The sequence below is a fragment of the Callospermophilus lateralis genome, chromosome 19 (assembly GCF_048772815.1).
Source record: "Callospermophilus lateralis isolate mCalLat2 chromosome 19, mCalLat2.hap1, whole genome shotgun sequence".
NCBI lineage: Eukaryota > Metazoa > Chordata > Mammalia > Rodentia > Sciuridae > Callospermophilus > Callospermophilus lateralis.
In genome coordinates, this window is record NC_135323.1 from 27870340 (window position 1) to 27895263 (window position 24924).

Genomic DNA, 24924 nt, shown 5'->3' on the forward strand with positions numbered 1-24924 from the left:
ACAGCCTTTCTCTAGAGCTGCGTGTTCTCTGCTCTATTATTCAGATGGTTAGAGCTGAACTCTTGGCTCAGCAGACCTCTGTCTGATCTCTACACGTTTGTACCTTAAAGGAAGATTTCTCACATCTTCAAAACAGTTCAACCTTCTCCTAGCAGATGCTATGACTGATTTTTGATTGTTTTTTGTACCAAGGATCGAACCCAGGGGTGCTTAACCACTAAGCCACATCCCAAACCTTTGTATATTTTATTTAGAGACAGGATCTATTGAATTGCTTAGGGCCTCACTAAGTTGCTGAGGCTGGCTTTGAACTCAGGATCCTCCTATTTCAGCCTCCCCAGCCGCTGGGATTACAGGCGGGTACCACAGCATCCAGCTGTTACAACCTTTTGTTCCAGTGAGAACCAAAAGGAGAAAGTCTGTCAGAAAACCTACAGTAGGTGCCTGGGACAGCCACTTGCCTAAGGCCAGCCACCTCCAACCAAGTCTCCCCTCCACCCTCCAGGAAGCCGATTCTAGTCCGGGTTGCTCATGCAGCCATACCTCATAGCCACGTGCTCTCTAGAGGACGCTCCCTCGGACAGACCCATTTGAGTGCGCGGGAGACTGGACAGTGGGCCCGTGAAAGCCAAGTTCCTTGTGGGCAGACCATGGAGAGCAACTGAACAAGACTCCATCGAGTGGCCAAAGGACCTTGAACTTGTCCCAGATATCAGCAGAGACAAGGGTGAGGGACTGAGAGAAGACATTCCCAAGCCCTGAACTCCAGCCCTCACATGGGCCAGTTCTGGGATGGCCTCTGGCCATGGGAACACCAGCTGCCTTCTGCAAAGCCCTCATCCCATTCCATTGGCTCTCCAACTGGGATGAGCCAACGGCAGGTAGCACGTGGTTTTCACTGTGTTCAGTGGTCCCCAAACCTGCCTCTACCTGGACATCCCTGAGAACTTAATTCTGTGACCCCAGCCAGAAGGCACGACCCGCTGAACAGATGCCCCAGAATGGACTCTCTGGTCTAGGCAGGGGCCGCTGCACATCCTGCCCTGGATCCCGGCGTATCTCCGGAGAGCACTCCACGTCCGAGTCTCAGGAAATAGCCCAGCTAATGGAGAGTCCAGAACAGGGGGAAGTCGACAGCACAGAGAGAGCATGGTGGAGGCAGGGGGATCCCCAGTGCCGGGGAGAGTCCTGCAGCTCAGACAGGCACAGGAGTCAAGTCAACGTGAAAGCTTTATGGAAAATGTGAATTGACTCCGGGGACAAATTAGGAGATGATTATTCATCTTACAAAAGAAACTGGCATCAGATTCCTTTAAATAGCAATCTCCGCTAGTACATTTAAAATAGGATTCAGTTTACAGAAGTGTGATTTATACAAAACCACATCTGTTACATAAAACTCAAAAAAAAAACAGCTCTCCTCCCATGAAGCCTCTAACTATAGAGCTGGCCCAGTACAGTTGGTCACCCGCTCTCTGAGAGGCCCAGTCTTGCTCTGTCACCCAGTTCCACGCTTCACCCCAATCATAGTTAAGTTTCTAGGAGGTCATCCAAATCTCTAGTCTTCAAACTCGGAACAACTGCTGGGAATTCTTTTCCTATTCCACACATATTTCTTTTTCTTTCTTTTTTGGCACTGGGGATTGAACCCAGGGGCACTTTTCCACTGAGCCACAACCATAGCCGTTTTTTTTTTTATTTTAAGACAGGTCCTTGCTAAGTTGCGGAGGTTGGCCTCAAACTTGTGATTGCAGGCCTGCGGCCGTTCAACACATATTTCTTGAAGGCTTATCCTGTCCCGGCACTAACACGGCCACGCTGAGCAGGTTGTGGGAATGAGACCAGCAAGAGGTCCAGTATGACAGGAGCCACAAGGGCAGGGGTGGTGGGGAAATGGAGGTTTTGAGCACGGGGGTACCATGGCCTGACTCACTTTGCTAAAGGAGTCTTCTGGCTGAGACACACCTCAGTGCCAGGTGTGGACCCAGGGACCCCAGTTAGGATGCTGCTATAGTGACGCAGGCCAGAGATGACGTGGCTCGGACTGTGACGCGTATGGTCGGATTTGGATCTTATTTTGAAGGTAGAGCCGATGGGGTCTGCTGACGCAGAATGTGATGGCGGGAGGCGATGGACGTGGGCTGGGAGGAAAGAAGGAGGCACAGCTAACACACCAACTCTTGGCCAGAGCAACAGGAAGAACGGACTGCCACTGAGGGGCCAGAGAGGCCATTGGGGGGCGGGCTTGGGTGGGGAGACGGGGCTCGTTCCTGGCGGGGTACATGAATCCAGGCGGAGCCACACAGGAGCAGCAGACTGGGCTAGGCCTGGGATTCAGGAGAGCTCTGGGTTAGGTTCATAAATTGGGTGATGCGCCCCTCCCAGAGCAGGAAGGCAGAGGTGGAAGGGACAGACGGCTTTGCAGCCTCTGTCCTGAGGCACTCGATGTGGAACTGGAAAGACCCCCCAGGAGTGAGTGCCGATGGGGAGTCTGGGACACCCCAGAGAGGAGGGACCCTGGGACGGAAATGCAGAACAGCCCAGGGGTACGAGAAACTAGCACAGCGGGTGCCCTGGGGGCCACATGGAAAGGGACGTTCAGGACAGTCAGGTGGCAGTGATCAGCATGTAACTGCTGACTGATCAGGTGGGACAAGACCTGGCCGCTGGATGGGATGGTGCCGTGGCCTTTAGCAGGGCTGCTTGGGTCTGGTGGGAGACATGGAAGCCCCCTCCCTGATGGGGTCCAGGAAAAGAGAGGGAGTTGGAGGCAGCCAGCAACTGCAGCACCTGCCATTTGGGGGAGCAAAGGGGCAGCAGATCGAAGGAGGGGACCAGGGCTTCCCTTATCAATGGGAGAAATGGTGGCATTTCTGTGTATACGAGGGGAAGTGTCTGGGACAGGGACCTGGTCAGGCACACTTTCCTGCTACACAGCCAGAGCTCAGCCACAGGCGGCCACGGATGAGCTAACTAAGATTTCCAGGGACTGAGCCTCTCCAGAGCAAAAGAGGAAGCAAGGTCACGGGCAAAGCCACGGCGGGCACAGGGCGGGCGGGTGCGCGCGGAGGAAGAAGCTGGCCTCTGTCCCCACCGTGCAGCCAGCCCCAGTCCTGCCCCCAGTGCTGGTCACCAGCCCTGGAGCCCACTGTGCCTCCTGGTGCCTGTCCAGCTTGGAGAGTGGCTGGACCCTGAGGGGATCAGACATACGTGGTCACTCTGGTGTCCTTCTTGTTCTTCAAGGAGAACTTTCAGGAAGAGAGGGGGAACCCACGGGCTGACTGGGAGGAAGACGCAGGGCCTGGGCAACAGGAGGGGACACATAAGGCCAAAGGCTCAGAGTCTCTGGTTTGTCTTTCACTTCCTCCCAGCTGTGGGTCTCGATTTCCCTCCTAACACAGGTGGAGAAGCCTTCCCTCCACTGGGCAGAAGCCTAGTCAGTCACCCTCGCCTGGCCCATAACAGATCCGAGATCCATTCCCATCATTCACTGAGCCCTTATCACAACACTGGGACGAACTCCACTGACCACATGGGGAAACTGAGGCACAGGACAGCTCAGGGAACTGCCCAGCTGGTCACGATGCCTGGCTCCTGGCTAACTGGGCGACCCAGCTGGTGAGGAGCAGAGCCAGAATCTGAACCCACATCTCACTGCAGGTTCAAGTGCATGCATCCCAGACACCTCTGTCCCGGCCTGAGGAGGACGATCAGACTCGTTTCCACCAAAAAAACTCACAGAGGCCGAAGCCAAGTCCTCGGTTTCAGGGACCGAGAAAGAACACGGGTCAGAACCAAATAAATTCGCCAGCAAGTGAGCAATGCAGGGCCTGGTCACCCGCAGGAGGCCACAGGATGTCCATAAGGCAGGGGCCCTCCATCCTCCCTGCCCTGACCCCGGAGCACAGGCGGGAGAGGACCTGCTAGAGCCTTCTCAGGCCAGGGAGGCTGCTGACCCTGAAGGTGGGCTGCATCACCGCGGTGGCTGCAAAGTGACCTTCCCAGAAAGCCAGGCTACTGGAAACCACACTCTGTCTCTCGAGGGCAAAGAAGAGCCATCCTCAAGGGAGTGATCGGAGGGGTCACAGAGGGTGAGAGGTGGCCGCCATCAAGCCTCCAGGCCTGACAGTCTGCGGGGCCCAGCTCCTGGCAGTCACAACGCTGCCAGACCACCTTCCATAGAACATGGCTCCAACCACCCACATGGTACGGTTTGATCTGTCCCCAGAGGGCCATGCAATGAAGACCTGGTCCCAGCTCACGGCTCCACTGAGAGGTGGCACAGCCTTTAAAAGTGGTCCTGGTGGGAAGTTATTGGGTCACTGGACACGTTTTAGAAGGAGATATCAGGATTCCGGCCTCCCCGGGTCTCTCTCTACCCAGAGGCCAAGAGGCGAGCAGCTTCCTGTACTGTGCACTCCTACCACGAGGCCCTGCCTTCCCACAGGCACAAGAGGCATGAGACAACCGATGGATCATGGGCTGGAACTTCCAAAATGGTGAGCAAAATAAACCTTTCCTCTTTTTAGGCTGATCAGCTCTGGTGCTTGTTACAGCAACAGAAAGGTGGCTGATACCCAGGCTCACGGCCACATGCAGAGAATCTGCTCTACTTCCTGGCCTGGCAACCAAAGCTTGGGGACTGGCTTCTGCTGGCCTTTTCAATCCTACTGGTCATCCCTGTCCCTCAGGGATGTTTTCCAGACACGTCCTACATCATCTGACCCTTCTATCGAGGCTAGCCTAGACTCACCCCTTTCCAACCACCTCCGTTGATTTGAGTTCCAGCAGGCGGTCACTCGCTCCTGGTTTCCTTCACTCATTAGATCCCACCACCCGACACACATAGGGTAGCTACGTGTCAAGTGCTGGATCTGGTCAGCTCGCAGGTGGGGAAGACAGTGCTGGCTTCGAAGACCAGGTCTAGCTGGACAGGCGACACGCAGTGTGTCCACAGCATGTTTAGAGGAGCAACACCCATGGGCAGCGTACAGGGCAACAGGCTGGGCATGTGGCCAGCACTGAAGGGTGGGAATGACACCTGGAGGAGGAGCTCGGAAGTGAACAATGCCCTGAGTGAGGGACGACCAAGCTGCCAGTGTCACTGTTGGGGTGGAAAAGCAAAGGGGGTGCCATGGATTGAAGTCTGTGTTCCTTGAGGTAGAATCCAAGTTAAAGCGTCATTCCTGTGGCGGGGTCCTCTGAGGAGGGGCTAAGTGATCCCCGAGGCTCTGCCCTATGGGCAGGATGAGCCTTCCATGACAGAGGCCTCAGAGAGCAACCTGTGCCCTCCATCTCTTCTGTGCTGAGAGAACGTACCCCATATGGAAGAGGTCCTCGCCAGACACCAAACCTGTCAGCCCCACAATCAGAGGCTCCTCGGCCTCCAGAATGGTGAGAAGTAAATTTCTTCTGTTAATGAATCACGCAGTCAAAATTGTTTTGTTATAGCAGCAGGAACAGGCTGAGACTAACTGGTGAGTTAGTTTACAGGCCAACAGCCCAGAGAACCTTCCCTTATACTCACTCCCCAGCTCAAAACTCATCAGTAAAAAAAATTCTTAAAAGCTAACACTTCAACGCCTACATCCTTAAGGCAGAAAGTGATGACTGGATAAACAGTCTTAGACATTTATACAAGGATCTCACCTCAAGAGTGGGAAATGTATTAATAGAGGGCTGATCGTGATGAGGTGACGTGTCACCTGAACTCATTGGAAAGACAGTGATACTCACTAAATTTACCCAGTGCTTGCACTGACCTAAGCACTTCACAAACATGTGACTGCAACAGCCCCCAAAGCTATGCATAGACGGTTCCATGACTATCTCACAACACAAAAGGCAAAACCTTGGCCCAGGGATTCAGGGTAACATGCTAGGTGAGTAAACAGTGGAGACAGACTTTAAACCCAGGGCCCATGGCCTTGACCACCATGGTATACTGTTTCTCAGTCTACAGCCCAGCGAAAGCTAAAATACAAGCAAATAGCACCAGGTGTGGTGGCGCATGCCTGTAATCCTAGAGACTTGGGAGTCTGAGGCAGGAGGATCCCAAGTTCAAGGCCAGCCTCAGCAACTTAGTGAGGCCCTCAACAACTTAGTGAGATCCTATCTCAAAATAAAAAATAAAAAAGGGCTTGGGATGTGGCTCAGTGGTAGAGCGCCCTTGGGTCAATCCCCAATACCTGCCTCCACCCTCACCCCAAATATACAAAGCTCTGTTAACAGTAGGACTGCATTTTGTTTGTGTGTCCAGCTTGGTTGAATCAAATGAAAATTTGGCTGTTTTTGACCACTAAAAGCAGCACTTTCATAGGGTTCATTATGGCATATTCACAAGTGCGTGCACACACAGAAATGCACTGAGTCTGTATGGACCAGCATCCTCGTCAGATGGTGGGAGACTGCCTGATCCTTAGCTTCGTGACACCCTTCCATAGTTCCTAAAAACAGCCAAAGTTCAATGTCTCCTGCAGACACTGGTTTCCTCCCCATTCCCACCAATGACCACAGCTCAGTGCAGCCCCCCACCATACAGCATCGGCAGACAGTGCACTTGGGGCATCTCTCCCCAGGAGCTGGGGAAGCAGTGAAGGAGCAAGGCTGCACAGACAGAGCCCAGAACTCAGGAAGAGGGATTCCGGGAGATTCGCATTTCTGAGCCTCAGTGTCTCCAACCTGAACAAGAGAGTAGGATGGCAGGAGACAGGGATCAAAGTGTTGTCGCCCTAGCCTCGTATGGGCTGAGGTTACTGGGCCCAGCTGGGAGGGTCTCCCGACCTGCTGATGGTCCTCAACCCATACCAGAGCCACGGCCAAAATTCCCCACGTGACACTCGGCTCCCTGACACCAGAAGGCACGTGGCGCCTCCCCAGCTGCTATGAAAGCTGGCCCCATGGACAAGCTCTTGGTCTCTCTGGACCACCGTGTGTGATCCCTGCTGAACAGACCCCAGAAGAAGGGAGAGAGTACAGAGAGGTGGCGAGGTCCAGACTCGGCAGCACAGCAATGAGCTAGGGGCCAAGGCTGAGGCCATGATCTCTGCCAGACTAAGGGCCAGGTAGAGACTAGGTGGGAGTCAGGCTCCCAGGGTGCGTGGGCAGCCAGGGAAGGCCTCCGCCCTCCTTCACCCAAGCACCCCCAGGGCAACGAGGCCATTCTGCACCAGCCCCTCCCAGGAAATCCAACCCCCTTCAGGGGTCTACACATCACGCTCACTTGCACTTATTGCCATCGGCCTCCCCTCCCACCAACACGCACATAGAGCTTGGCTCCAGGACACAGGGGCCTCTGGTTCTGCGAAGCACCCCAAGGACCAGGTACAGCAGGTGGCATGTGGAGGGCACCCTATAAATCTTTTCAGAATAAATGAAAGAAAGGTCTCCTTCCTCGACCCACTGTACCACAGCGGGGTCAACTATTTCCACCTCTGAGCTTCTGTGGGACTTTCCTTAAATCTCTGCCATTGCACTAATCACACTAGATCACAATGACCGGTCTTCTCCACCTCCGAAGGTGACAGCACCCACCCAGCACCTTCTTGCACAGTCTCGGCTGGCACAGGGCCAGAGCGGGTCTTCAGTATCTGCAGCTCAGGGGTCAATTTCTGCACATCTAAAAAGCCAAAAGGTACTGGCCAGGACTCTAGCTGCCATCACGGGAGCCTCTGTGTCCAGGGCCATGGCTGGCAATGCCATCTGTAGCTGGCAGGAGTGGAGGTTGTGATCTTACCAGACGTCTGTTCAGTCCAGGAGGAACCCAGCAAAAAAGCTATTTTAGGTCCCAGAAAATGAGATGAACTGAGGGCTCCAAAGAGAAGTGATGACAGAAACCAACGGAAGTCTTCAGTTAAAAAAAAAAACAAAAAACAAAACTTTTGCCTCAGCCCCCAGTTGGCCATTCCTACGCTGATCTGGGTACCAGCGAGGGCCACCATCTCCAGGCACTGGCACCAGAAGGCGGGGGAGACCTGTCGGCCAGAATAGCACACCCCAGCCGCTTACTGGCTCTCCCAGAGGCGAGCTGATTATTTTTAACCTAGACGGTCACACCTGTGCCCACTCCTCCTCACCCACTCCTCCAGCCCCGGCTCCTGGCAAACCCACTCCACGTCCACCCCCAGGGAGGGCCGCTCTGACTTCAACAGGAAGGTCTTCTCCTTTCGTCATGTAGTCACTCACTCATTAGGCTCCTACTGTGTGCCATCCCCCAACCCTCAATTCGGCACCACTGAGTCTTGAACCCACAGCTTAACGCAGGTTAGGCAAGCACTCTACCACCAAGCCATATCCCAGCCCTTTTTTACATACTGTTTAGAGACAGAGTCTCGCTGAGTTGCTGAAGGTCTCACTGAGCTGCTGAGACTGGTTTTGAATTCATAATCCTCCTGCCTCAGCCTCCCGAGCGGCGGCAATTATAGGTGTGTGGCATTGTGCCCAGCCCAAAGGCGTCTCTTAACACTATGGTCAGACTGAGTTTCTATCCTCCTAATGTCTCATGATGGGAATTAAACTTCAACACATGAGCCCTGGGGGGACACTTGGACCACATCCAAATGTCCAACAGGGATCATTCTGAAAGAAGCCATGCTCCACCCTTTACCTTTAGTGTAAAATTTCATTTGTTGCCTGAACTAATGAGCAAAAACATTACTAACCACAGACATGGCTTACTAAGCCCCCCACAGGCAGTACAGCCTGCCACCCCTGCGAGGCTGCGGCCACCAAACTGGCCAAGGGCTGAGGAGACCAGGCACGGCGAGGTCACCTGACTAATACGCGGCCATAAATCCTCCAGGTGGTGGCCACAGGATTCAGCCTCTGGCCCTGTGACTCTGAGGCCCAAGCTTGGCATCTAGAATATTCTCAGGACACAGAAGAGGCTCCCTAATCCTTCATGCTCAGGGCATGTCCAGCTGGGCTCCCACCCCCAACTGCTCTGGTCCACTTAATCGCCTCTGTGAAAGATGCAGTAGGGCTCCAGGAAATCTGAAGGAGATGCGCTGGGACTTCCCCCGCTTCCTTCCTTAATTTAGACCTAGGGCTTAATTTCTTTGTGGCTCCAGGGCAACTTGAATTTTGTCAGGCTGCTGGAATCCGCTGGCTCAGGGCCAGTTGCCCGACCACGTGCCTGTCTGGCTATGACTGGACTGGGACTTCTCTGGGCCAGAAAGGAGACAAAGGTGAACAGGAAACGACCCCTAGATGTGTGCATCAAGAAAATGATCCTGGTGGCAGTGGTGGTGCCTGTAATCCCAGCAGCTCAGGAGGCTGAGGCAAGAGGATCCCAGGTTCAAAGCCAGCCTCAGCAACTTATCGAGGACATAAGCAACCTAGCAAGACCCTGCCTCAAAAAAATAAAGAATAAAAAGGGCTGGGGATGGGCTCAGTGGTAAAGCACCCCTGGGTTCAATTCCAGTACTGCCAAAAATAAAATAAAATAAAATAATAGGTGTCATATGGTTAATAAAAGTATCTTTCCTAAGCATCCTTAAAGGAGATAAATAATGAATCTCCTTCCTTCTCCACTGGAACCTGGTTGAGACCAATGTTATCTACAACTCTGGCCAAGCCCCTGATCGTGATGCCGGCTGTGTTCCGAAAACATGATACAGCCAGGACACTGGGACTCGCTTCTCTGGAACTGCTGCCTTTGCACATGAGGCCAAATTCTCCTTTACCAGCCACACTAGACCTCAGCCATGGAACCCACAGGTCTCTAGAAACTGCTCCCAAGCCCGTGTACTGAGCCAAAGTCTCCAGGTGCAAGGAAGTGGAGGCTGGGATTGCCGTCCTCCTCCAGGGTCCCCAAGCAGCTCAAGTTGGCTGGAGAGGATCTCTCCTTGGTCAGGGAGTTCATTTTACCAGAGGACTGTAGAAATCCCCACTGTCCCCCAACAAGTCCCATCTTGTGGGGCCACCTGGAGCTCCCACAACCTCTTCCTCCCAACAGTCCTCAGCAAGTCAGAGGCGAGGACGAGAAAAGACAGCAGTAGTTGGGTGTGGTGGCAGTATGGCCTTCTCTTCCTCATGCTTAAGCACTATATGTTTCGAGGGTGACACTGTCCTCACCCTCCTCTGGACACTGTCCTCACCCTCCTCTGGACATTCTCTAGGTGAAAGGCTACACATTTTCTTTGGACTCCAACTGCTGTGATTTAAGTGTTTTCATCTCCTCAACATTTACATTCAACATTAAACTCAGTCCCCTATTCAACAGGATTAAGTCCTAGGGCTCTGCCCTCATAAACAAAATCAGCACTGTTTAAAAAGGGCTACAGGTGGGGCTGGGGGTGGCGCAGCAGCAGAGCACCTGCCTAGCACATGCAAGGCCCTGGGTTTGATCCTCAGCACCACATAAAAATAAATAAATAAAATAAAGGTCTCATGTCTACCTACAACTAAAAAATAAATAAATATTAAAAAAAAATAAAAAGGGCTACAGGTTGGGGGGGCACCCTCTTGCCCTTCCGCTCCTCTGCCATTCTTCCCCTCAGGAGCACACAGCAGGAAGGTGCCATCTTAGAAGCAGAGAGCAGCCCTCACCAGACACTGAACCTGCCGGCACCCTGATCTTGGACTTCACCAGTCTCCAGAACTGCAAAAAATCAACTCCAGTTCTTTATAAATTACCTAGTCTTGGTTATTTTGTTGCAGCAGCAAGAAAAAATTACAAAACTGACCTCAGGAAAAAAACATGTTTGCAAGGCCTGCTGGGGCTTTCTGGGTACACCTGGATATACAACCCAATCCAGTCTGAGGGACTATGCTTACCTTCTTATGAAGGCATCCATCTGAGTTTGTACTGCTTCAACTAATTACTCAGCTCACACCCTGGACGGGAAGGCAGCCTCCTCTCCATGCAGCTCTTGGCCAGTGTGGGCTGCCCCAGAGTCCCTGGCATTGTCCTGCACCGGGACCTCTCCAGCTGGCCATTCAGCTTCTCACATCCCTCCTCCAACCCAGCAAATACACATGCACAAGCAGGGACAGTGGGTGGACCAGAAGTCCCTCGTGCCCACCACTATCATCATCCTTTACTCAGAATATCTGAATCACCTTTTCTGTGTCCCTCCCGTCTCCCACTGGGTGAGTCAGGAGTCTCACATCTGAGGATTCATAAAGAAATGAGATTCATAAAGAAACCCAAAGTTTTAAAAATAGCTATAGATGATTTGAGGTGCATAGACCACATACAGACAGATACTCACCCCACCCTCTGGGTCCCTCGAGGACCCAGAGGCCAAAGGCCACCATCCCCAGCTCATCTTCTGAGAATAGAGAGGTCCCACTTTTATCTTTTCTTCCTTTACCTTCTATTTATTTCTTCACCTGGTGTATGTTTGGTTATCAGGAGAACTGGGTACTGCCCTTGGCACACAGGACCCGGGGCTAAACTCTTCTGAGCTCAGATCTTTTCTGAGCTGTGGTGAGGACAGGTGTGGTGCCCTGTAAAGTGCTATCGATGCAAATATGAAGTGTTCTGTAAACTATACGTTCTTTTGTAAAGGTTGATGGCATTGACGCCATTCCCCAATTGTGGTCCCGTGCCTTCTCTGAGTACAGGGAAGACAGGCTCCATCATCAGTCCCAAGGGGGCAGCTACTCTGTGTTCCTGAGGGTGGGGTTAATGGGCTCTTTGGAGGGCAAGTATCTGATGGCATCAAACATTGATCAGCCGTAGCAGTTAGCGAATCTGCTGTCTCCGGTCATCTGTACCCACGTTTAGAAAGATCACTAGACCTGGGAGACTTGGCCCTGTGCAGTCAGGAGAAGTGCAACCTAGGCTGAGCTCTTCAGGCCAATCAGCAAATTAGAGGCTGTGGGAGAATCAGTCACCTCAGGGCCAGGTGGGACTTCGGAAGCCATCACTGTCAGAATAACTACTCTGAATGGAGGAGTCCCTGCTCCAGGTCCCCTGCCTCACAAGAATCATCTGCAGGCTTCGCTGGGACACTACAGTATGAAGAGGCTAAGAGGCTAGGTAAGACACTGGCTGCAGGTCACACAGGGAGTCCGGTGAATGGTAATCTGCCTTTTCTCCTTCAGTGACAAACAGGACAAACCCTCAGGCTGATGTGGGCTGTCAAGGATGTGACTGCAATGCTGGGTTTGGGGTCAACCCTGGAGCCAAAGGACCCCTAAGCAAGGCCTTCAAATCAGAGATGGGGACCCAATGGTCAGAAAGGACAGTCCCACGGGACTTCTTCAGGACAGGAAGCAGGCGCTGATGCCCCAGGTGGGGAAGGTTCTCTTGCTACATACCCCAGGGTCTGTGCTCTTCACAAAGAGCTGAGGACAATGGTTTCCGTGCTGGGCACCTAGCTGTTCAATGATTAATGAGAATCTAATATCACTTTTGTTTGGACTCTAAGCTGAAAAGGGAAAGAAACAATAAATGCACCTCTCCTGGCTCAGAATTCCCGGGAGGTTATCCAGTGCCTACAGGCCAGGGTCCAAGCATTCTGGGCCGGCACTGGACGCTTTCCTGGCCTAACCCCAAACAACCATTTAGATATTTCTTGATCTCAAAGTTATCTCTGCCAGGTGGGTGTGGTCTCACCCAGTGGCTCTGTCCACTCCTCTTCCAGCAACTGTCCCCCAGGCCACGCCCGTCACTACTCCCCCAGAGCCAATTCCACTCGGCTTTCCAGGGCTGGCCTGGTCCTGTTCTCCATCCAACCTCCACAGTCCAGTCTCAGACCCCATGGCCCTAGGAATTGCAGCCTTCTGATTGGGGTCTGTCCTCCACCTAGCGCTTGATATAGAAATAGTAGGAATCAAATACAGACTGTGGATTAATGAGGGATACAGAGAGAGGAGGGGAACCGGTCCTGGCAGGCCGGACTTCGAGGGATCCTGAGTACCAAGCCAAAAGGAAGCTCTGGGGCCATCTGGTACAGCAGCCACTGGGTCCCCAACCAAGCCCAGACAGGTGACTCTGGTATTTGCTCAGACACCTGTAGGAAAGGGCCAGGAACCGACTGGTTTTCCACATCGCCACCTGTTCACCTGGAGGAAGATTATTTTGAGAGGGAGCTGCCGATGGACAGGTGTCTCCTCATACAAAGACAGAGAGAAGCCCAGGAGGACATTCACCCGGCCCTCACCCCATAGCACCGTCCCATCAGTTTGAGACTGATCTGCCAGAAGAGACCACTCTTATCTGTCACCTGCCCATCCCACTGTCCCCTATCCAAGTTAAGACTGCCAAGAACTAGGCAGGACCAAGAATGCCCCTGCTTTCTCTAAGAGGACGGTTGTCCCCAAAGGGCATCTGCTGGGGTCAACTAGCCCCAAATTTCATTTCCTTCTCACTCCCAAGCTACAGGCGGACCCAGGCCCCTCCCCGGCATCCCCCCACAGGAGCATGGCAAGCTGGTTCCTCCTGATGCCCCACAGCCCTCCTGGGAGCATGGTCCACCATGGGGTGCTCCTCCAGCCTGACACACAGGCGCTTAAGGTTGCACGGCTTGGACGTGGGTGCTCTGATCTAAAGCCATCCAGGGTGGCAGTGACCTCACAGGCACCCTCTAGTCTCCATTCAGAGTGGCAAGAATGGAGATCCTTGGGAAATCTGCAGTGTCCAGGCCTTTGGGTGCTTCAGGAGACCCTGCTCCTTCAGATCCCCCAAATCACACCCAACTCCTCCTGAGGGATGTATCTCTGTCTCAATCAATGAAAAGCCCCCTTCAGCTCCCACTGTTTGGGATGGAAGAGGGAGGGTGCTCCAGGGCAGGACACAGACCCCCTCCCCAAGCCCACCTCTAAAGGAACTGGGAGGTAGATGCTGATCGGGCAGAGGGGCTGCTGCTCCCCAGGCCACTGAAGCTGGGGCTCTCAAGTGGCCCATAGAGCACCTCCACCTTCTATGCCAGGATTCCATTCCTGTCCCCTCACTTTGGCCAAAGCCCCACTTCCCCTCAGTGCTCCCAGGGCCACCTGTGCCTCCCTGGCCACTGGCTCAGCCCCAAAAACCTTCCTGCAGATCTCAAGAGGGCCAGCGGGCAGGGGATCTGGAGGAGACTGGACGAGTCCCCGGTCATGCCCTCTCCACCCCGCAGGCTTCCCAATCTGGGAGGCGAACCCCCGCCCTCTCTGGGGAGTCTGCTCTCCCGGGCAGCCCTGGCAGCAGCGCGGCGGGAAACCGGGAGCCATCCCGGCGGGCCAGCCGCCTCCGCGTCCTGGCCAGGCTCCCTCTCCGGCACGCCCGGAGTCGGGGCCAGCAGGCAGGATCAACAATCCAGAAACTTTCAATGGATCTAGCCGACGGGGAGGGGCAGAGGGGCACGAGCCGGTGGGGGCGGGGAAGCCGGGACGAGCCCCGCTCTCACTTACCATCTTGCTCACATCCATGACCGAGGCTGCAGGGTGCCCCCCGCCTCTGGAGCGCCTGCGTCCCCCAAACGCCGCTCCCGGCTACTGCGACCCCGGAGGTGCCATGCTGCGAGCAGGGCGGCCGGCAGGGCCCCCGCGGCGCGCGGCGGCGACACCGCGGCAGGACCCGAGGACGGCGGGGCGGGGCGGGCGGGGAGGCGGGGAGGGGGCCGAGCGGGAGCCGCCGCGCGCGCCGGGCGGGGGAGGCGCGGCCCCGCGACTGAGCCCCGGGATGCGCGGCCAGGCGCGCGGGGGCTCCCCAGCCCGATTCCGGGCGCTCGGCTAGGGTGTGATTTGAATGACAAAAGGTCGCTTCCACCCGAGCCCGGGCGCTGGGACCGGCGAGCCAGGGAGGGAGGCCGCCTGCCCGCCGGGAAGAGCGAGTGTTGTGTGAGTGCGCGTGTGTGCGCGTGTGTGCGCGCGCGCGCGCGTGCGGTGGTGGGGGGATCAGTGGGAGTCAGGAAGTGCGCGGGGGAGGCGACGGGAGAGCGGTGGGGGCGCCGGAGCAGACATTCCAGCGGGGGCAGGGGGTCCCCTCCGCCCCTCCCCACTTGGCTTCCTCGGACAAAGAGGGAATTCAGAGCCAGTTGTTTGCCTCCTGCGGCTAATCTCCAGGGGCCTCCCAAATGAGTCTGGGGTCTCCAAACAGATGGTCAAAGAGAAGGAAGTGGCACAGGTATCCCCGGGAGGGCTCTAATGGCCCTCCTTCCCACCAAGGGAGCTGCAGCCTGCCCTGCCTGGAGTGGGGAAAATTGGCTCCCTGGTTTTTGAATGATGTCTGCTCTGAGCTCAGAGCTCTTTCCTCCCCAGCCGGAATTCCGCTCCTTAGAGAAACGTGAGACCTGCCCTCCGGTCTGCAGGAGACTGCAGCTGGTGGCCAGAAAAGGGCTCCCGGCAAATGCTCATTTGGAGAAAGGTCCCCAGAAGTAGCTTCACCATCCAAACCTGTAATTTCAATAAGGCTCCCATCCAAAATCAGATGTAGGAGAGACACAGGATCCTCGGAGTCCACTGAGACCGACTGCTTTACACAGGGAGGAAACTGAGGCCCAGGGAAGGAGTGACCTGCCGCAGCTCACACACCTGGCAGGAGCCTCCAGCTTTCAAGATTCTTTCAAATGAACAGGTGACCACCCCCATCCCCCATCCAGGGGGCCTGCTGGGCTGATAGTAGCCCCCTCCCCTTCTGATCTGAGTCCTAATCTATGAAATTGAGATGGTTCTCCTGCCTCCTGGGGCATGTGAGGCCACCATGATGCTATCTGAGTGCAGAAGTGGGGACAGGAATGCCAGGGGCTTTTGTGGTGATGACAATTTTCATTTTATGGCTCTGTCTGGAGGCTAGACAAGGGTCCCTGGGCTTCAGGCAGGGGATCTCTGGGCCCAGGTCTCTATCTAATCCCAAATCTGGGCTGCAGCCTGATTCGCTGTTTCTGCCCCCACCCTAGGGCTGCCCCTGGCCAGCCTGGCCCTACATGTGCTGTGCCCCAGCCAGCCAAGTCGGCAGGCTGTTCTGGTCTCTTCTGGTGAGACACATGCCCGCCCCCCCCCCCCACAGAGCCAAGTGATCAGGCCCTAAGTGGGGAGGGACCCAGATGCAGTGGGGGCCAAGAGAAGAGAACGCATCGCTTCTTCACCTTCCAGGGCCACCGCCATGGGACACCCTGGCTCTATGAACCCACCGATGTCAGCCCACGTGCAAATGAGTGTGGGATTATCTGCTGCTGTGTTACATGGGTTTGCCATATGATATGTGGATATGCGTGGCTATGTTTTATCTTTATAAAAAACGCTTAGGCCTGGGGTTGATCAAGAGATCAAGGTTCCCATGTCATCTTGGCACCTTGCCTGGCCAAAAAAAAAAACAACAACAAAAAAACATTTCTCATGCCTAAAATGGTGGTAGTGGGACCCACCACCCAGGTGGGCAGTGATGTTCAAGTGAAAATGTTGGGTCAGTGGCGCCCTTTCTGCTTTACAGAAAGTACCCTCCCAAGCCCTACCTGTAGGAGGTTGAATAATGGCCCCCAAAGATAAGAGGACCCAATCGCAGGCACCTGTACATTCTGCTTTATATGTTAGACTGCAAATATGTTAAGAATCCCAAGATTATCTGTGTAGTCCTAAATACAGGCAGTGTGTCACAGAGACAGAGTGATGTGGCCATAAGCCACAGAGTGCCTGCAGCCACCCAAATTCAGAGGAGATAAGGCATCCCACCTGGGGCCTCTGGAGAGAATGTGGCATCTGCTGCATTGAATGCAGCCCAGTGACACTGGTTTGGGCTTCTGGCCTCCAGAACTGATAGAAAATAATTCTCTTGTCTTAGCAGCTGGGTTTGCAGGCAAGTTTGTTTTAGCGGCCTCAGGAAATGGATTCGCTGCTCAAAGGTCAATGAATGCTCCAGATAGATGCCCACCTGGGGGATGCCCTCTAAGCTGCCCATGTGACACAGAAGGACAGGCCAGCATGCTCCCTTGCTCCATGCAGAGGGAGTCCTGCCAGCAGCCCCTGGTGAGTGAGCGCAGAGCGCATGGGTGCTCCCAGGGATCACTGAGGCTTGAGCCGCTCTGCCCCAGGGCCTCTTTTGAGTAAATTGAACAGGCAGAAAGAGGAGACGGTGGGTCCAGAACCCAGAGTCCTGCCAGCTGCTGCCATGCCACTGCAGGGCATCTCCTGCGAGGTCCAGCCCCATAGGCCCACAAAGACTCAAGTCCATGGATAAATTTCTCTTCCTCCTGTGTTTTCTGTGTCAACTAACATTTCTACCTTCATTTAGCTTCTCAAGCTAGAAACTTCTAAGTCAGCCCTAATTTCCCCACTGACATCCCCCTGCTAACTGGTTTACTTGCAGATAGCTTCCAAAGTATGTCTGTTCCCAGACTGGATGCTCCTGCCCTGGCTAAGACTCAGCGACAGCCTCCAGGCCTCCCTGCCTCTAGTCTCTTCCTGTCTAATTCATTCTCCACGTTTCAATGCAATTGCTCACTAGCCTAATCCCTTTTGTGGTTTATTTGGTCCTCAACACTATGGCCTCCTCTGCCTCCACTCCCAACTACCTTCTCCTGTCCTCTCACCCTTCCCATTCCATAAAACCTGCACAGGATGGTCCTGGAAGCCATTCTCAGGTCCTCATCTTGGTAGATTCTTTCTCATCCTTCAGGACCCATCTCAGATCCTGACACAGCCAAGTACCAGGGAGTCCCTTCCCACCAGGGACCACCCCTGGGCACAGCTTGCATCTCCCTGTGACAGGATCGTCTGAGGCCTGGGCTCTCACCTCTGAGCAAACTCAGGCTTGGCCTTTGCATGCCGAGCACTCGGCCCAGCTCCAGGGCTCCCTCCAGCCATGTTCACGCCACTCATCCTCAGTTGACATCAGCTAGAAAGTACAGAAAAGACCCAGGAGGCTCCCAATTCCTTGACATCCAGAAGATGAGTGGCTGTGCCCTGGTGGAGGCTGACACCTACTGGTGACCAGGATTCTGTTGCCTGGCCCTACAAATACCACACGATGACCCTGGATGACCACTTGAGCAGGCCGTATTACAAAGTACTGTACTTCAAAGGAGTTAAGTTTCAGTAATTACCAGTAACAAGGTTTAAATGAGACAATACTCTCTACAAAAGGGCTGTAATTATGTAAGTTACTCTGCTGCTACTAAAAATAACCTGGTGCAGGACAGTCATGTTTACAAAGTGACTTTTCATTCATTATCTCATTAGACCCTTAAAAAAAAAAAAAAAAAAATCAGGCCAGGCAGAAGCAGGGCTATTATTCCAAGGCACATAAGGACTGTAAAAATATTCAACAACAAATGTATACTAAAGCCTGGGCGTAGAGAAGGTGGCCGGAGGGTCTCTCACTTTGCCTACAATGTTTTAATTTTTATAAGGAACTATGATAAAATGTCACTTGCATAATAACAGTCGTTATTAAAAGAAAATAGGAGCCCGAAGTCAGATCTCAAGTTGAATTCTGGCTCCATTACTTTGTAGATATGGTTAAGTTCCTCGACCTCTGAATTTCAGTTTTCTTGCCTGAAAAACAGGCTAATAAATGTTCCTGTGCATCAGGAAGCCCAGCTGCACACACAGGTCCCTTGATCTGCTAAGTGCTAGTTATCAAAAAGTTCTAGGTAATGTTTTTAAAAATCTGAAATCATAAGAAAAAAAGGACAAAAAATGGAGGTAACTAGTCATTTTGACTTAAAGACAGTAAATGAGCAGATTTTATCTGGGGGAAAGAGGACCCAGAGCCACTGACCATGCCGAGCAGAGCTGCAAAGGACACTGGCAGATGGTCACTTGGCTGGGTGGTTCCAAATCCTCTCCCTGTGGGGACTCCTACCAGCAGGGCCTTGGCAGGGTGAGGGAGGTCCCAACGTGGCCTGTGCATTGGCTCAGATACGGTTTGTTCACTGAGGGCTGGTGAGCTGGGGCCTTGGTTGTTGATATGGTGGTGCTGACCTCATGAGAGGTCAAGAGGATACTGTCTTGGAAATTCTCCTGGGGCCCCCTGGTTAGCTCGAGGGAGAGGGTTGTTATAAAAGCAGCGAGTCTGCCCCTTGTGCTGGCTCCCTGTCTTGTATCATTTCTCTCCTCTTCCGGCCATGCTGCCATCCGTCATTAACTCTGTACCAGAGGATGAACCACTGGGACCATCCAGTCGACTTTCAGCCTCCAAAACTATGAGCTACTATATGTATATATGTGACTGCATGACCAATATGATTCTGCAACATGTACACTCGGAAAAATGAGAAATTATGTCCCATCTATGATATATCAAAGTGCATACATGCACTCTACTGTCATGTGTAACTAATTAAAACAAATTTTAAAAAAAAACTATAAGCTGGACAACCTTTTTACTTTACAAAGTTACTCAGCTTCAGGTAGTCTGTTACAGTAACAAAATCAGATGACTGAGTGGTGATCCTGGTGGAGCTATCCAGTGGAGTATCCGGCCTGGCCTTGCCTTGGGTGGCTTTTTCAATGTCAAAGGACCTTCCCTGTGACTCCTCTCTTTCTGGGAGCATAGTTACACTTTAAAGTTAAAAAAGGAAAAGAAAAAAAGAAACCCTTCAGGAAATGCAGGAGCTCCCAGTCTTAGGGGATACATCTGAACACTGGATGCAGTGCCCCCTAGCAAGGGGAAGGTGGATTCAGGGGAGAGGGCACTGGGTGACTGTGACTAGAACAGCAACTGATAACACTGACAGAGCTCGTACCAGCATATCAGGCGGCGAGCCCTATGACGAGCTCCACCAGAACTGTCTCAGTCCCCACAACACCTTATGGGGCAAGAGTTGCTGTTGTCGCCTCTCCTTTACAGATTAGGAAACAGGGGCCCAGAGGGGTTCAGTGACTTGTGCAGTGAGCCAGGGTGAAATACAGGCAGCTTATTCCAGAGCCCAGCTCTGGCCCCACTGGGTTCACATGCCCTCCCGAGGCGCAGCGGGCATGAGACTGTGGCATTGTGTGGACCGTTATTTACGGGTTGACCTTCTTCACTCTATAAACACTTGTGAGATCCCGTGAGCCCCTGCAGGTTGGCGCCTCCCCTCCTTTCCCTACCTGATTTGCATGAATTCCCTCAGCTGGGTACAGGGAACCCCTGATTCGAATGTAGGGCCAGCTAGCTGGCCTCTTGGCCCCCTTGGTGACCCCTTAGTGACCAAGCAGGAACTCTCCTCCTGGCTGGGCCAGCCACACGGGTGCTCACACACACACTAAGACCAAAAGGAGCAGCACAGGGTGAGACCCTGAGTTCTTGGACGCCAGGTCCCACAGCAAGGCGAAGCGGCCCTGGGAGAGGGTAAACTGAGGCAGGTGGAAAGGCCAGGGAGGGGCACAGGCGAGGCCCATCCTGACCTTCTGCTCCTGGTACCACAGGCTCCACCTCATGGCCCGTGGTGACGGGCCTGGGGTCGACTTCCCTTCAGTGGTTTGAACACAGATTTCATTAAACACCAGACACACCCACACTTGGCATTGCCACAGGTATCCCAAATCCCGACCCCTGGGAGCCCCAGGAGCCCCAGGAGCCAGTACGGTGGCCCACACCTGCAGCCGCAGCTACTCATGAAGCGGAGGCCAGAGGATGGCTTGAGCCCAGGAGTCTGAGACCATTCCGGGCAACATTGTGAGACGCCATCTGAAGGACAAATTGAAAAGACTAAAAACAGCCAGTCGCTGTGGCTGAGGCAGGAGGATCGCGAGTTCAAGGCCAGCCTCAGCAACAGTGAGGCCCTGAGCAACTCAGGGAGACCCCTGGCTCTAAATAAATACAAAATAGGGCTGGGGACGGGGCTCAGTGGTCAAGTGCCCCTGAGTTCAACCCATGGTACCCAAAACAACAGAAAAGACTAAAAACCAACTAGGTAGAAAGAAAATGGTGCAGTTTCAGCAGGAAGCAATGAGCGAGATGCTGGGGAGGACAGAGAAGACCCCTTGACCAAAGGGGACGGGGTGAAGCAAAGGCAGGGAGAGAAGGTGATGGGAGAACCCAGGGTTAAGAAAGTGCTAGAAGGAAGAGTGAACTGGAGGGGGGCACCAAGCACCCCCTCCCACAGTCCTGCTAGAGGTGAAGGAGCTCAGCAGAAGGCCTTCCCTTACTCCTGATTTACGTGGAATCCTAGTAATTTTCTTTCCGGATGCAAAACTCCTTGTATAGGAAAACTGCTGACCCCGCAGGAAGGTGCTGGGCCTGCAGGAACCCTCAGGCCCCTGCTGACCAGACCAGTCTCCTCTCTTGGCTAGGCCAGTCCCACCTGTGTTGATGTGTACACAAGGGACCCAACAGGAACCTGGGCGGTCATCTGCATAACCCTCCGTGGACAGTACTGAGCACAGCACTTCCAAGTCCTGGCCAGGCGCTCAGTAAAGACCTAGTGTCAGCCAGGTGCAGCGGCGCACACCTGTAATCACAGTGGTGTGGGAGGCTGAGGCAGGAGGATCACAGGTTTGAAGCCAGCCTCAGCAATTTAGCGAGACTGGAAGTAACCTAGTGACCCTGGCTCAAAAAAAAAAAAAAAAAAAAGGAGGGGCCAGGGCTGGGGATGTGGCTTGGCGGTCAAAGGCCCAGGTTCAATTCCTGTGCAAAAGACGCAGTTGCAGGAGCACAGTGACTACCTTGAGCCTTCATCACACCCAGTAAACACCTGTGCCCTGCTCTGCCCTGCACCATAGGCGGTGCCACCTGCCAGGGAGCAGTCTCTGCCTGTGCCGTCCTCAGTCTCCCAGCAACACTCACGGCTGTGCACAAGGAGCCTGAGAAGGGAGGGCCTTGCCACAACTCCCAGAGGCTCCCAGAGGCAGGGCTACTCCTGGGCACCTTCCTCGCCTCCACGTCCACCGCCGCCTTCCCCGTGCGGATTCAGCCCAGCAAGGGCTCTGATCACTTTCAAATAGTCTGCCTTTTGCGAGCAAAGCCATCAGCTGGGGACATCAGAGCTGTCCCTGGGGAACCCCAAGAGCTGCGGCATAAATGAGAAATGAGAAGGGGCCTGATGTGCTGTTTAGAGCCAGGAAAGATCAAGCGCTGTGTCACAGCGGGGACCCAGGGCACTCTGGGAGACCCACACGGCAGCCTGGGAGTCTACAGGAGGTGCCTCCAGGTAAATCCTCCTGGTCCTGGACAGGGTTGAGTCTCCCAGGAGGAAGAGCAGAGGCCCCAAGTGTCCCCATCACCTATAAAAGTGTGCACAAGCCGGGGAACGAACATGGCCTTGGTTTTAGCGTCTGCTAGCCTCCAAGTCCAGGAATCTGTCCCTAGTCCTGAGTCCCAGGGGCTGCCTTGGGACTGAAGCTATGGAAGCTGCTGGGTCATCGTGAAACTGTGCTTTCCTTCAGAGGAGGGACACACTTTGGGCCAGCTGAGTGGGCAGATGGCAGTTTCAAGTCCAGAGAGCATCAGAAGCACTCCAGTTCTGGGGTGCACGGGTCCAGGGTGTGCAGGCTGCTCCAGGCCTGTGTGGTCCTAGCAGGCAGCTGGCCAGGCACCCATTCAGGGAGGCACCACGGGCACCACCTTAATCCCACTGGGTCCCACGGGAAAGCAGGTGGATAGCACTCTGAAGGGGAGGCCAGCGGCTAGGGACAGTCAGGGGAAGTGTGCCTGGGATGATCGGGCCGGAGAGTGGCATGAGCCAAGAGCATTTCACAGAGCGAATACATGGGGAGGACCCAGGAGCTCTGGCCTCCCGGGCTTTCCAGCGTAGATGCCAGAAACCAGCCCAGGCCACCTGTGGGTGCACCACGAGCCAGCCAAGAACAGGCTTGGGGCAAGCGGCACTGGGTGCCTCTGCTTTGGGGGTTTGGGCAGAGGCTGATAGGGACAGCTGGAGAGGTCCTCACTGGGAGTTGAGGAGCACAGGGGGCTGGGGATGACCCCTGTGGGCCCCCCAGCCTGTAGATCCACAGGCCAGTAGCATTTGGGGCCAGCTGTGGGCAACGGGGCCTGCGAGGCTCTGGAGGGGCCGGGCTGGGAGCTTTGGGCACTCAGGCTGCGGTGCAGACCATGGCTTCCTGGGGAGGGACAAGATGGGACCCACTGCAGGGATGAAGGAGGGACAGAGGCAGGCGGGCTGCAGAACTGACCCCACTGGGAGGCAGTGGGGACATTAAGAGGAATCCGGGGCAATCAGACAGGGGCCCTGTCTCCCAGGCCAGTCAGGGAAGAGATGTGATCTTATCCCCTAAGTGGGCCTGGCCAGTTCGCATGCTCCAGGTGAAAGAAGCTTCAGGGCCACCCTGCAGCTTGGACAGGATGCAAACCACTCAGGCAGGCCCAGCAGGGGTCATTCAGCCCTAGGGGGCTCTGTCACCCCCAGGACCGCAAGTACAACTTCCAACAGATCCCTTCCCTTTAGGGCTTTTAAGGAACATTTTAAATGAAATCCTGGAAAAGCACTTTGCCATGGCCTTGAGCCCTTGGCGTGTGGCCCAAGGGAGCATCAGCACAGTGGGGCAGGGACACCCCACTTCCCTGCACCTACTGTGCGCAGTCACGCCACTGTCTGGATTTGAGAATCGGATGTGAAGGAGCAAGGCGAGGGTGGAGGAGCGGGGCTGTCTTTCCAGCAGAGTTCTCCAGCTGGCTCCACCCAGGTCACTTGGGACTCTATTATCACAGCCTGGGGGCAGCCTGGGTATCAGGACTTAAAAGCTCCCCCGAGGGTACCATGATAAGCAGTCAGGACTGGGAACAAGTGAACAACCACAGCTGGGCTCCGCCCCCCAAAGCCAAGGGTGGGGGGAGGAAGCTGGCCCCGCCTGGCCGCCTCTCCTGCTCGGGAATTTCCAGGCTTCCACCTGGAATTTTCCATCCCATGACCCAAGGCCCAGTGTCAGGGGAGACTTCTGAGCCTGTTGCCCCCAGAGGACTTCTTCTCCTCTTCAGGTCACCTTGCCCCCCCCAAACCAAACACGGGGGTTGGGGGGGGTCTTTGACACCATGAGAGAAAGCAACCCCGATGGCCGGGCTCTTCAGAGTCACCTGGTGCATCCAGAACCATCCTGCAGGACGGACCCTGTGGCAGGAAAACCAGCCTGGTCCTTGGATGACACTTTTGCAGATGGGTTCTGGGCAGCAATGCTCTGCTGGGTCCCCAATGCCTTCCCAGGCAGGCTGCAGGCGGCTGGCAGGGACCAGCAAGGGAACCTCTTGGCCAAACTCTTGAGTCAGCAGAGGCCTGGGAATCTCGCCTCGGGGCCCAGACTGCCGGAGCCCCTGCCCTGCCCTGCCCTGCCCAGCCAGCTCCTCCCTGAGAGCAGCAGCTGTGGGCACCCTCGATGGGCCAGCCTAGGCGCTGCCAGTCACTGCTTCTGCCCAAGAGGACAAATCCACAGGCTGATGCTGCCCTGTTATCTCTGAAGCAAAGAAGCGTCCCAGAAGTGTGAGCCCAGCAAAGGTTGGAAGGAGAGGCTCAGAGACCAAGAGCCAGCACGCAGTGACCAAGAGCCAGCATCCCCGTCCTGGGGTGGGCAGCAGCCAGCCTAATTCCATGTTATTCTGGCCTTACAGGAAGCCCGCCTGGCCAACTGTCCACCAGCAGCAATTTCCAGGCCCTGGGAGAGGAGGGAGGGAGTGGAAGGAGGAGAAAGGAAAACAGGGCCTCCTCCCCCTCAAAATTGATCCTGGGTTATTTTTAGGTGCTTATTCATTCATCCCACTTATTTCTTTTTAAGAGTCACAATGTGGGCTCTATACAAATCCCTTTAGCAGGAGGCAGCTATTCGTGCAGGTGAATGGCACAAGGGCACCTGTGAGCCCCTGGTCTGCATGAACAGAAAGGGTGATGGGGTCTTCAAGGACCCTCCATGCAAGATACACCTCCCAGGATTCTAAGGGCAGAGTCAGGAGCTGGAGAGACAGCAGGCTTGTAAGCTGGAATCCCCAAGTCCAGCTCTTGCTCTCTGGACTCTCAGAAGAGATCCTGGGCTTTAATGCTTACTCCCTGTGTGGCCTTGGGCAATTCACTCCACCTCTCTGTGCCTGTGTCCCCATCTACAAAACTGGGCTGGTAGTAGTAGCTACCT

General features: G+C 54.5%; 1 protein-coding gene across 3 annotated transcripts in view; it reads right to left on the bottom strand.

The window, feature by feature from the left end:
- Positions 1–24924, bottom strand: part of Hip1 (huntingtin interacting protein 1) — a 133554-nt gene that overhangs the window by 59741 nt on the left and 48889 nt on the right. Inside the window, exon 1 of one of the 3 annotated variants that reach the window (XM_076840949.2) lies at positions 14341–14447. The exons of the other annotated variants lie outside the window; for them this stretch is intronic. Coding sequence (XP_076697064.1) covers positions 14341–14358 — 18 coding nt within the window. The 5' untranslated portion in view covers positions 14359–14447. Of the gene's footprint in view, positions 1–14340; positions 14448–24924 lie in introns of those variants that run through there. 3 annotated transcript variants of the gene reach the window in all.